The sequence below is a fragment of the Nothobranchius furzeri genome, chromosome 11, assembly GCF_043380555.1.
Source record: "Nothobranchius furzeri strain GRZ-AD chromosome 11, NfurGRZ-RIMD1, whole genome shotgun sequence".
Taxonomy (NCBI): domain Eukaryota; kingdom Metazoa; phylum Chordata; class Actinopteri; order Cyprinodontiformes; family Nothobranchiidae; genus Nothobranchius; species Nothobranchius furzeri.
The window spans coordinates 35046376-35060082 of NC_091751.1; the positions used below are offsets into that span (position 1 = coordinate 35046376).

General features: G+C 44.0%; 1 protein-coding gene across 1 annotated transcript; it reads left to right on the top strand.

Moving 5' to 3' along the window:
- The first annotated feature begins 750 nt into the window (after positions 1–750).
- On the top strand, positions 751–10796 carry LOC107383723 (CYFIP-related Rac1 interactor B). Its single transcript, XM_015956511.3, has 11 exons — positions 751–885; positions 6735–6808; positions 6928–7049; positions 7264–7369; positions 7565–7701; positions 7824–7901; positions 8166–8282; positions 9068–9147; positions 9222–9348; positions 9916–9986; positions 10099–10796. Exons 2-11 carry the CDS (start codon positions 6736–6738, stop codon positions 10160–10162), a joined length of 975 nt encoding a protein of 324 aa, XP_015811997.1. The 5' UTR covers positions 751–885; position 6735; the 3' UTR covers positions 10163–10796.
- The last annotated feature ends 2911 nt before the right edge of the window (positions 10797–13707 follow it).

The window sequence follows — 13707 nt, forward strand, 5'->3', positions numbered from 1 at the left end:
TCTAAACTTTACAGCCAACCAATGAAGTGCTGCCAACACTGGCGTAACGTGTTCGCTGCCTCTAGTAACCATGAGGAACCTGGCCGCCGATTTCTGAACCAGCTGGAGATATGATGCTGCTCAGACTGGCATACAAAACATTACAGTAATCAATCCTAGACAGGACAAGAGCATGAAGATGGCATGAAGGTGGTCACGGCTCAGCACAGACTTGATCTGAGCCAAGCGTTGCAGATGGAAGAGGCAGTTACACACAACCATGTTCTCCTTCAGAAGCTGACTGCTGCATCCTTCCTCCCAGCAGCTGTTAGACTCCAGAACCACCACTGTTCCCAACAAAACCAGTTTAAGTTTTTGCCTCCTTGTTGCTTTTATTATCACTAAATATGTTCTCTCCAATTTCTGCTGCTGGTCCTTTTACACTGACGTTTTAATCTAAAAACATAATAAATTCAACTGAATCTTTATTAAATCCAGAAGAACGATGATGTAGCAAAAAGAAAATCTCCTTCAAAAGGTCGTTTAAAACCCTTCAGAACATCAGCAGAACCGATCCAGAACATGGTGGTTCTAGTCTGTTCGGATCAGGGGTTATCATAAACTTAATGAGGTAATCTCTGACAGATTAAATCCTACACAACTGGTCTTGAGCATAAACAGGAATTATGAATCCGTTTTGGTTTGAGTTCGTGCGCTCTGAGCTGCTCTCTGATTGGCTGAGAGCTGAGTTCCTCCTGAGGAGGAAATCACTCCTTTTATAGTTAACGGAGCTCCGCGGGGCCGTTTTCCGGGTTCACGCGCTCACCCAGCATGTAGAGGAGGAGACACCTGGAGCTCCGCGGCACACGGCATCGATCCGCTCCTATCGATCAGCGATCAGTCAAGGTGAGAGGCTCTGGGGGAGGGAGGGACCAGGGGGAGGGATGAGGGGGAGGGGGGGGAGGGGGTTCGGACGGAACCGGGATGAGATCTCAAGGTGTATCCAGCCTCTGATCAGACATGTCAGGTCCTGCAGAGCCTCTGCTGCTGCTGAGCTCACGGCTCAGAGTTCAGTTCTGACCCGGTTCGAAGTTCCGATCAGGGCCCGTAACTGCTCTGGGAACATATTATAAAACACCCCCTATCAGGGGTTCGGCTGGAGGTTCCGGGTTATTCACCCAGAACCAGCAGCAGGACTCGTTTCCGTTTCTGAGCTGCAGAAGAAGCAGAATCTGATTTGATGTTTATGGAGTTTGTTACAGAGACGTTCCTAGACTTTAACTTGTGGGGGGCAGAGGCTTTGTTTACATATCTGAATAATCATCCTCAGGTAAATATAAAGAAATACAGGATGAACAAATAATAAACCTTTCATCTTGTTATTAACTCATGATTATTATTATCTGGTGTTCTTCAGTCTGACGCTAAGCTGTTAACAGGATCCACCAACAATCTAAACCCCATCCATCAGTTATTCTCAACTGTTCTATTCACCTTCCCACTGTGATGTTTACAGGTACGGTGGCTGAGAGCAGCACATGGACCCATAAATCCATCAATGTTGTGCATTTCACTGAATAAATCATTTTAGGTGGTGACATCTAAAAATCCCCCAAAATAAAAACTCATTAAAATTTAAGTTTGGGGTGAAAGCAAGTTGAGAAAAAAAACCCAACAATGAGCCATTAAATGAATCTGAAAAATGTAAAAAAGCAGAAGTTCAGGAGAAAAAGCTCCTAAAGGCATCACAACCTCAACCAGCACCAAAAACACTGTTAAACAGGACAAAAAAAATTAGGATTTATCACTGACACCACACACACACACACACACACACACACACACACACACACACACACACACACACACACACACACACACACACACACACACACACACACACACACACCTGTCAGACATCTGCATTGGTCTCTAGGAATGAATCCTTGTAAGTCGTATACTCTGGGGAAACAAAGCTCCGATGTACCAGCTTCAGGCTTCAGACAGCAGGTTTTGGAGTCTTATTTCTTGATATTTGGACATCTCTCCTCTGATTGGCTAACAGCAACACAACTCTACCACTGACAAAGGAAGGCAGCTTTATTTATGTAGCACGTGTCATACACAGAGGCAATTCAATGTGCTTCCATTAGTAAGAGTAGCAAGAACACTAAAATCAATTTGACAGAAAATACAATTTAAAAATTAAAAAGAAACAAAGACAAAGTTAAAGGGTGAGTAGTTACAGTGCAGAAGGTGCAAAGTCTGTTCTGACTGCTTGTAAATATTGTAAATGAGAACAGTCATTTGTCTTTACGTCTAGTCGTTTTATCTTATGGTGATCTAGTATGTTTATATCTTATCCGTTTCTCTTTGATGTAAAGCAGGGGTGTCCAATCCTGGTCCTGGAGTGCCGGTAACCAGCAGGTTTTGTGGTTTTTCTGCTTCAACACGCTTGATTAGCTGGTTGAATCACCTGTGCAGCAGCTCATCGGGCTATGCAGAAGCCTGTTAATCACCTGCTGATTGAAATCAGGTGTGATGAAGCAGGTTAAAACGAATATGTGCTAGATACCGGCCCTCGAGGACCAGGATTGGACACCCCTGATGTAAAGCTAACCGTGTGAGGGGTGATGGTGGCACAGGACTTAAATGCTCGTAAGTTTCTAGAGCTGGGCCACATCTGAGGTCATGAGGAAGCTGAATCCATCTGTGAGCAGCACAGTAGCTAAAAGCAGCTTCACCCTGAAGGTTCTGACCCGGTTCTACCAGCTGACTGTTTCCTAAGGGTCTCAGCCCTGCTGGGCTACAGGAAGGAGATCTGACATGTATTCTAGTCCCATGCCATTGAGTGATTTATGAACTAGTAGGAGCACTTTGAAGTCTATTCTGTAGTTTACTGGTAACCAGTGTAGAGATCTAAGAACAGGAGTGATGTGCTCCGTTCTCTTAGTTCTTGTTAAGACTCCAGCAGCAGCATTCTGAACAAGCTGCAGTTGCTTCACAGCTTTTTTGGGAAGACCAGTTAGGAGACCATTGCAGTAGTCTAGCCTGCTGGAGATGAACACATGAATGAGTTTTTCGAGGTCTTGTCTGGACATGCGACCTCTGAGTCGTGCTATTTGATGAAAACGATAAAATGCTGATCTAGGGCTGCTCGATTATGGCAAAAATCATAGTCACGATTTAGACTGAAATAATCGTGACTATTTAGACGATTTTTTAAATTAACGTTATATAATTTATTATTTCATTTATTTATTTGGTCATAAATTAGCTCAGGGCACAATCAGGACAAAAATTAACAAGAAAAGAAAAGAAACAATATAAGTATGGTAAAAGGCCTGCATTTGATATAGAGCCTTCTAGAATCCTGGAACCCCCCAAGGTTCTTTACAACACAGTCATTCACCCATCCACACCCTGTTGGTGATAAGCTATATTGTAGCCACAGCTGCCCCGGGAGCGCACTGCCAGTGGCGAGTGTCTCTGTTATATCTTCACAAATGAAAAGGGGGGTGAGATTCTAATGTCCCAAAACAAAAACAAATTTACCAAAACGGAGTACAGATGAGCAGTAGCTTCTTTTGACTTTCTTAAGTGCACACACGTCTGTCTAAACGTCTTCTAGGACCAATAGAATGACGTAAGCAAAATACTTGAGAGTTATAATCTCTTTATTACTTATCACACTTAGTGAATTTGCCATACATTAAATGTGCACAATGAAGCAGCTGCGGAGACGAGCTCAAGGTTAAAGAGTCGCACCCGTCGGAGCGTCCATGAACTGCTTAAATCCTGTTTGAAGAGGTGAGGCGAGCAATCAGTTCATTTGCTGCCGGTGTGATCCCTGATCCGCGTCCTGGAGATTCCTCCCCTCGATATTGCCGCTGTCTGTCCTTGTTGCGGGGATCCTCCCCCATTGTCCCGGCAACCCTGCACCTCGTTGCAGCAGGAGCTCACGCCCCCACTCTCTCCTCTGCTCCGCGAGCTTTACATGCCGTAAGTCCGCGCTTGAAAAATTCTGAAGTGTTGTTGAATTTGGATGAGAAATTAACACATTTAACAGAACAGCAGAGGTTTTAACAGAGGTTAGCTGCTCCTCACCAGTTTCTAGGTGATAGAGCTAAGTAGATCTGAGTATCATCTGCATGACCCTGAGGTAGTATATGACCTGACCCAGGGGAGCACGTAGAGATTCAAGAGCAGTGGTCCAAGAATTTGGTGACTCTGTCTGCTCTGCAACGCTGATGTTTCATCTCCACAAATAACACAAGCCTGGAGGAGTTCTGCTGTGTGGTGGAGCTAATGCTAGCAGTTAGCATATACTAGCAGAAACATTCTCTGCTGTTTCCTGGACGCTAAACCAACAACAGCCTTCCCCGTCATGAGTCCATGAATGTTAGTGACAGTGTGACGTAGATCTGTCAGGATTTTCTATCCTAGAGTGTCACCGTCTGTTTTCTATCAGAAGTTAAAGCAGGAGATAGGTGTAGGAGACTATTTTCATGTTCAGCCTGCATGAAACACTCAGAGTGACTCGTTAGAATCAGAGATAAGACTTAAAAAGGTTTTTTTGCACCTTCAAAAACAGAAAAACCACCATGGCAGCAGATTGTCGCCCCCTGTTGGACTGGAGTCCATATCAACAAAATCATCAAACCTGTAGTAAAAAGAGCTAAAAGCTCAAATATCGTAATAATCTGGGTTTGAATTATGGGGGAGCCGAGGGGAGCAGCTCTCCCAAAAGGTTGATGGACTCCCCAGGAAGCCGTGAACTGACTCACCCAGAGGTAGCCCGAAAAAAATTCTGATTTCAACCTACATTACATTAATTATCCGGACCAACGGTCCTCCTCCTGGTTCTGAAGACCCACCCCGCATGTTTCAGTTGTAACTCTGCTTCAACATGCCTGATTTCAACCAGTAGGTGCTTAACAGGCTTCTGAAGCGTGATGAGCTGCTGCACAGGTGATTCAACCACTGAAACAGGTGTGTTGGAGAAGAGAAACTAGCAAAACATGCTGGATACCGGCTCTTCAGGACCAGGAGTGATCTGGACTCACAGCGCACCAGGACTTCTTTTGAGCAGAGCTAGTGTGCTTCAGGCAGCTGGCCACAGAAACGTTCTCAAAGTGGAACCACCAACACACCATCATTCCCAGCTTTAGGCACCTTCATGCCCAGGGCCTCAGCAGTTATTATCTGGCCCTGATGGAGGCGATCAGTCAGATGGGTTAGCCCTTCAGCCTCAAGTTGTCCAAGGTCCTCCTTAAGTTATGGGTCCATGTCACTTGACGGTTTCTTACACAGAGGTTCCTGAGAGGTCAAAGGTCATCCAACTGTCAGGTTGCCCCAGACTCAGTTTAGGTTTAAAAACAAATCTGTTCAAATCCAGAAGAAGAGAAACATTTTTCTGTGAAACAGTGATGAAGAAGAGCAGAGCAGCTCCTGAGAGGAAGATCTGTGATCAAAGCTGCTGCTTCATGCTGTTTCTGAGAACTTCCACATTCATCAGACCTTCCCTGAATAACTTCAGTCTGTGGCTTCGTTCTGCTGAAGCACGAAACGTTTGTGGTCAAAACACCGTCTCAGAAGCTCTGAGCGACGCCCGGCTGAAGGAAGCAGGAACAAGAAACCTTTAACTTCATTCATGTCCTGATCTGAGAATCGTTTCAGCTCCTTCATCAAGTTTCAGTAGGAGCCTGAAACCGAAAGAGGCTCTAGAAACAAAGACGTTTGAATGTTTGAGGTTTTTATTTACCTGAGCACAGCTCAGCCCGTTTTTACTTCCTCTCTTTTAAATTTAGGCCAAACTTTCAGAGACTTCATCACTTCCTCTTTTTCTCTGCCGCTTCCACTTCGCAGCCACAAACCGTCAAGCTGGCAGTTTTCATTCTAATGGTGTTGTTTCTTATTTATAGTCGCGCTTCACCACCTTTGTTTCTGCTTCTCAGACTAATCGGAGTAAAATAGCAAAGCTGATATTTTACTTCATGGCTGAAACTGGATCATCAGTGATGTGGATCCAAACGTGGACAAACTCGAGCTCACCAAGCCTCTAAAAACCAGAAGTTCCAGAGCAGCTTTTATGGTTTTAAACCTAAAATAACCCGGAGGTGAAATCAGCTGTTTAAACTAGCTTTTAAAAAGATAAAGGTAGGCTGTATTTATCCGGGGGGAGGGGGGGGGGGGGGTCCTGCCCCCCCCCCCAGGCCTGAATACATAATAAAATCAAACTGACTTCCTGATAGAATTCGCTTTTATTTTCTGCTTTATTGACGCCTTTTGTTTAATATTCAGGTAAATAATCCTACATAAAATATTGAATGCAAATTTTTTTTTGATTTGTGTCTTAATTGATTTTACAAAAATAAAGTTGAAATGAAAATAATAGATTTGAGGTAACTTTCTGTATTAAATACATTTTACATGAATGCTTTCATAAAAAAGGGAAAATAATGAAATACAAGCTCACAGCAGTTATTTAGTTATAGAATCAGACGCATGGGGATGTTTCAGAGGAGAATTTTATTTTGAAAATCCCAGTTTTAATGAGGAAAATTCCTTTATTTTCTCTAAAAACTTTAATAAAATCCTTATTTAGTCTTGAATAAATATTAAAGTGGGATTATTTTGTTACTAGAGGTTGATCGGAATATGCTTGAAGCATTTTTTCCTGTTTTCAGGGTCCTTTTGGGAACGTTTTCCCTCTGATCCCTGTGGGAAGCTAATGTTGTTCCCTGTCTTGACAGAATGGGGAACTTAATAAAGGTGTTAACCAGAGACATCGACAACAACGCTGGAAACTTCTTCCTGGATTTTGAAAGTAAGGCTGGAAGTGGGTCTGATCTCTGGGAATTTGCTGCTTCCTGTCAAACGGAATTCAGTTTGGTGATTTCAGAGGTTTGACTAAATAAACGTGGATTTCTGTGGTCGTGTTCTCAGATGCACAGCCTTCAGAGTCGGAGACGGCCATGTGGGAGGAGGTGAACCAGGTTCTGATGGAGGCCCAGGTCATCCTGGAAGACCTGCAGACGTACAGAGGAGCTGGAGAGGAGATCCGACAGGTGACATGGATGCTTTAACAGCTGAGCTGAGGGTTACCTCTGTATGGAAACCAAAGATGTGCTAAATCAGGGTTAAACATTAAAATGAGTCGACGTTTATTTTATTCTTCCTGATGACTAAAACAATAATCCTCCTGTCTGGGCTTTTATTGTGAAAACACATTGTAGGTTCTCTCGTGTCTGTGTGTGTGTGTGTGTGTGTGCGTACGTGCAGGCCATCCAGAACCCTAACGTGGAGTGTGTCCAGGAGAAGGCCTGGTCCGCTGTGGTTCCTCTGGTCGCTAAACTCAAAACCTTCTATGAGTTCACACAGAAACTAGGTGAGTTCATGGTTCTGACCCGGACCAGAACTCCTGAACGGTCATCCCCCCAGCCCTTCCCCAATCAGCAGGACCAGAAGCTGTTCTGGATCAGGGCATCAGCAGCTTGTTCCATCAGTTTCAGTCCAGAACCAGATCTAGAACCAGAACCAGAACCAGCTCAGATGATAACTAAATGAGTTCTTTGTCCACCAGAGTCCAGTCTGCAGTGTCTCCTGAAGGTCCTCACCAGCTCTGGATCCACTCCAACTCAACATCTGGAGTCCAAACAGGCGCTGGCCCGGCAGTTCGCCCACATCCTGCACTTCACGCTGCGCTTTGACGAGCTGAAGGTGTCCTCCTGTCCATGTCCTCCTCTCTGTTCTCCTTTTTGTCCTCCTATCCCTGTCCTCTTTGTGGTTCTCCTGTCCATGTCCCCGGCTCCTCCTCCTCACCCCTCCCGTTTCATTCCCAGATGACCAACCCAGCCATCCAGAACGACTTCAGCTACTACCGCAGGACCATCAGCCGGATGCGGATAAACAACCTGTCGGTGAGGCACCACACAAAGAACAGGCTCCGCCCACATGTAAAGCCCCGAGATTCTCTGATCCCAGATCAGTTTGTAATGAATCTGCTTCGAAAGCTTCTGGTTTTTGTTTCATCAAACGTTTCATTCCTTCTTATGAAAGACCTGATGGACCTCACCTGGTTTCTGCTGGGTCGCTTATGATGATGTCACAACAAAGAATCATTCACATCAAATATAGATTTTAAAACATTAATAATAATAATAAAATGTGTTCGTTTTCTTTAGTCCGACTCCGGGAACGAGGTCAACAATGAGCTGGCCAATCGGATGTCTCTGTTTTACGCCACCGCCACGCCCATGCTGAAGACGCTGAGCGACGCCACGTCCAAGTTCGTGTCAGACGTGAGTTCACTTCCTGTTTCTAGATGAGTCGGAGCTGGAAGAAGATTACTTTTCACTAACTGGGACGGAAATAAAAACAAATCGTCTGCAGGCTTCATTTATCTTTCCCCGACCTTTCGTTTCACACTGTAAACGTTTTAGCTCAACTCTTTGTGGGATCTAGTAGTAAATAAAACACGTTTTAACTTAAACTAAGCAGCTTTTTTATTTACGACTAATCTGTTTCACAGATTTAACACAAACCTTTTAGCTAAAACAATCGGTAAAGTGTTTTTAATCCTACTTAAAATAAAGTTTCTGAAGTTTGTCCTCCTGAATCCTGCTGCTGTTTATCGTCCATCGGAGCAGCAGCTTAGGATAAAACATTTGTAATCTTTAACCTCTTCATTTTGTTTTACTTCATCATAAATAGATTTTTGAATCTGACCTTTAACCTTTGGCCTCTGCTCCTATAATTAGTTAAAACTCTTAAAAGTGCAAAGTAAATAAAAACATCACAATAATGACACTCTTCCACACGAGACAATCCAAAAAATAAAAAAAATCCCATAATTCTGTAAGTTACACGTCTAATAAACAGCATAAACTGCAGTTATGTTCCAGGTCAACAGCAAAAACGTTTGTTTCTAATTATGTTTAGTTTTACTGCAACGCAACGTTTGGCCAGTAGGGGGCAACAGAAAACCATTAGATCCCACCAGCAGAGGGCACCACACTCCAGCTGATCATAACCGAAATGTTCGGATTGTGTGATTTGAACGAATCTTAATTGTTCTGATGTTTAGAACACACAAGTCCCCATCGAAAACACGACAGACTGCTTGAGCACGATGGCCTGCGTCTGCAAAGTCATGCTGGAAACGCCGTGAGTCCTGAACAGATTGTCTTTACAGCTCACCTGTGACACAGTACAAACTCTAACCGTGTGTGTGTGTGTAGGGAGTATCGCAGTCGCTTCACCAGTGAGGAGACGGTGTTGTTCTGTCTTCGTGTGATGGTTGGAGTCATCATCCTGTACGACCACGTTCACCCAGCTGGAGCCTTCGTTAAAACCTCAAACATCGATGTAGGTGACCCAGAAAAACCGCCGTCGGCATCTGGTCTCACTTGTCTGTTCTCACCTGTCTGGCCTCACCTGGAAGGTTCAGAAACAAAACAACTGGATCCCGTTACCTCCAAACGTACCCGTCTGATTTTGAGCCGGTGTGTTATTTCACATCAAACCCGTAACCAACCAATCTCTCCCAGCCCTGAACCTGTGGTAACACCCCCCCACCACCACTCAGTCGACCCAGACCAGCTGTGTTAAACTCTTCTTGTAGTAAACTCCTCACATCCACACAGGAGTGGGTTTAATCCCAACCCTAATCTGTAATCCACGGCTTCAGGTGGGTGAGGACAGCTAACGTCTCTCTGGAGGGTCAGGGTTGGATCTGGAAGCAAGCTTTCTCTCCAGAGTTCTGATTGATGAGAGTCCAAACATCTGCAGGTGGAGAGGTCCAGCTGTCCTGTTCCTGAACCTTCTGGGACCCGTGGAGAGTTCTGACCCGATGAGAGGAACCTGCAGCGGTTCCTGTAGAACCTGATCAGAACTTTAGTGGATTTGTTGTCCTAATGAGTTTGTCTGCTTTAGATGAAAGGCTGCATCAGAGTTCTGAAGGAGCAGCCGCCCAGCAGCGTGGAGGGTCTGCTCAACGCTCTCAGGTACACACACACACACACACACACACACACACACACACACACACACACACACACACACACACACACACACACACACACAGCAGGTAACCAAGGCTTTAAACCCCCCCCCCAGGTACACCACCAAACATCTGAACGACGAGACTACCTCCAAGCAGATCAAAATGCTGCTGCAGTGATGTGAAGCGGTGGACCGGAACGCCGCCGCTGAGGGAGAAGTGTTATGGTCTGAATGTCCGAAGAACTACTGAACAAACTTTCAGCTCTTTTTAAGCCTCCTGACTGTTTTACTGTTATTTTAGAAAAACGTTTTCTTGTTTAAAAGTTGAAACCAAGCCTGTGGAAGATAATTACAGGATGATCTCCTGCCCCCTGGTGGACGGGTTTAATAATACAGTTCTAGCGACTAAGCCTAAACCTCAAACTTAGTTTAACTGATTTTTTGTCACAATCTGGGAACAAACGATGATTTAGTATTTCACAGCTCCAAAGAACTGTTGGATGTTCTCATGTCAGATGGTGTTGCCTGTAGAGCTACGCTCTAAAACCGGAACAGCGCTCTGACCTGAGGATCGTCTCAGGGTCCAGTCATCAGACTAGAAACCAAACGTTTGACCTTTTCTGTTTTACCGACTGAACTGTGACAAGAGGTTCTGAAGTGACTGATGCTTTTATGTTCTGTTGGAACAGCTGACTGGAAATGTTCAGAAGCTTTGATTTGTGCTGTATGTGGATGTTGCCGTGTCAGGGACTGAATGCATTCATCGTTTTTACATGATGTGTTTTAGCAAAATAAAGTTTTTACATTTTTAACAGTCAGTCATTCAGTTTATGGAAGAAACAATCAAACACCTAAAACCTACACTCAGACGTAACATCTGCAGCAACATCTGCACAGCTCCATCTCCACAGTCCAGAGGCCTGCTGGACACAGACCTGCAGCAGCAGCTCGTACGTGATGTGTGAAATAATCCACCGTCAGGGGCGTGTCCAGGGAGTGGCCCGGGGTAGCACATGCCACCCTTGGAATCTGACTGGCCACCCCAGGTGACACCACACTGAATTCCCTTTAAATAGGATTTTCATTGTCCACAAAAGGCTTGAGGTAAAACAAAAAAGCATAACCACTGGTGCCACATATGCACAAAGTAATGCCTCACCTGGGCCACCCCATTTTAAAAGATCTGGACACGCCACTGTCCACCGTCTCAACCGGAGGACATGGATGCGCACACAGAACCCGCACAGCTGGTACCATCGGGAGCAGTAGACTTCCTGTCTCACTCCAACAGGAAGTAGATCGTCTCCATAGAAACACATCAAATTGCTGCTTTTTCCCCTATAAATGACATTTGATAACAACAATACACATATATCCCATAATAGCTGGAGTCTGTTTTGTGTCAGCTGGGTCTAAAACCCAGTGGCGGATTTAGCAATTTGGGGGCCGAAGGCGAACACAGACATGGGGACCCTTACACTAAATTATCGACAATCTTACCTTTAACTGGATTTGCGAAACTCTCCCCTCTTCTGACATGAGTTGTTTTCCCTTTTAATTAGTCCTCCTCTTTTTTCCTGTTTTCCCTCCCTTTGAGCACTTTCAATATTTGCTCTGCTTTCTTTTTCCTATCAGTGCTCCTGTGCTTTTGTCTTTGTTTTTTTTCTATTTTCCATTTTGGTCTATGTTTTCCTCCCTTTAAACATTTTCCATTGTCTTTCCTTTCTGCTTTCTTTTGATGTTTACATCAAAAAACGACATCACTTTCAGAAGTGAAAATAAAAGCTTTTATGAAGTATGCTGCTACTTTCTCTTATTGGAGCCACTATAACTCCATGTCATGCTTAATGTTTTGACTGTCGCTTTGAGTTTGTTACGAACGTTCCCACCTCTCTTCTTTTTCTGCTTTTCCCTTCTTATTCTTATTTGTGGTCTTATGGCACGTGGCAAACAACAATTTGGTGTATTACCGCCACCAACTGGATTGGAGTGGAATAACTACCAATCACTTCCTGTTTGTGCATAACCCTCTCATGACCATAATTATAACAGGGCTGCCTGGTATTTTTTTATATTATGGCTGTAAAATTGTAATAAAAATTGCAAAGTGTGTGTAACTCTTCTCCATTTTCAGAAGAACCTCAGCTTTCAGTGTATGGTTTGTATTTAGAATTTATTTCTATTAAAGCCTTTAAAAAATCAGCTTAAAAGTGAAAAAAGCAAAAAATGGATTTGGATTTTTTACATTTAATATTGAACAGGAACTTCAAAATGACTTGGACAAACAATTTGGAATGAACTATTTAAACTTTGAACTGTAATGTATCAAAAAAGTGTGAACCTTGACATCTTTATTTAGCAGTTTTAAGACAATTTTTTGGTAAACTTTCAGACGTTTTTATTTGATGTGGTAGGCCTTGAAGCAGTTTCTCTCCAGCTGCAGGCAGAGTCCTGCACACCTCACACTGCCATGGGGTGCTTCTCTTACACTCCGTGCACTGCTATACCAAAAACTTTTGTTTTAGCAAAAATAATTATTTATTGTAAAAAGATAAATAATGCTGGAATGAAGCTGAATCTTACAATTAGCAAATAGTTGAGGGTTTTTCAAATAAAAAAATAAAAAATAAAGACTGAACAAACGTTCATACCCTGGTTCACTGGAGATCTGTCCTTCTTCGTGGTCACTATCTTCAGATATGTGCCTTCTGGGACACCTAATAGATCGTGTTGATTTTCTTTGAGGCATTTCCATAATTTCATTTCATTTTGATGCTAATTAGCTTCCCCGTTCCGTTATCCACTTTCACCGCGGCGCTGCGCTCCGCTGTGCTCCGTTTCAATCAGGCAGCAGGATTTCCCCTCGTAGCGATATTTTCCATAACTCTGATTGCTTTATGCCATAGATCGTTGGAAAGCTGCTTTTATGTACTTTTAGGAACCGTTGGAATTTTTAAAATCTGATCAGCCATCAAAAGTTATAAAATGGAGCATTTTGGACGACAAACAGCACGTCTCTGAATCTGTGTTGTGATTCATTGAGCTCAAGACGGAATGCCGTGGCTACCATAATGTATTGTATATGCACGAAAAGCCCCATTTTTAATCTTTTCAGCACTTTTGGAATTTAAATGATATCTTGAATGGTTCAGGAATTATGGTAATGAGAAGTGTGCATGTCCAATCCCATAGGTGGCGACAGGTTGGTAATAAGAATATTGTGGCATTAACAGAGGGGTGCTGGCGGTCAGGGCTAGGGGGTCCCCAACACAAGGGGGCCCCAGGCGGCCGCCGACCTATGCCTAATGGTATAACCGCCACTGCTAAAACCAACCAGCAGAACTGCATTAGCAATGTTTTCACTACCAGAACTTCAGAGTAGATGTACACGAACCTCCCGACACGCGCATCTCCACCTGACCGGGCCGACCGAACGACCGTTCGCAGGAACCTTCTGACTACCCGCTCGGGGGTAGGTACTCCGAACGGCCCGGTGGAGTAGCTGAGCGGACCCTTAGGTTAACTCACACTGATGGGTTTTAACTGAGTAGGAAGTGACATCAGCAGACATCCAAAACAACCGGCATTAACAACATTAGAAGAGTTGTTGGTGAAGCAGACTGAAAGAAAAAGAAAATAAACACCAATGGCGTTTAATGTCTAACTCTTGACACCAAAAAACACGGGAATTCCCCCACAGACTTAACGGGGCTTGTTCTCTCA

Excerpts from the sequence above, each read along its gene's own strand:
- LOC107383723 (XM_015956511.3), top strand. The coding sequence starts at position 6,736 with ATGGGGAACTTAATAAAGGTGTTAACCAGAGACATCGACAACAACGCT. Across the intron at positions 6,809-6,927 it reads CTTCTTCCTGGATTTTGAAA|ATGCACAGCCTTCAGAGTCG; the intron begins GTAAGGCTGGAA and ends TCGTGTTCTCAG. Across the intron at positions 8,283-9,067 it reads CGTCCAAGTTCGTGTCAGAC|AACACACAAGTCCCCATCGA; the intron begins GTGAGTTCACTT and ends TCTGATGTTTAG.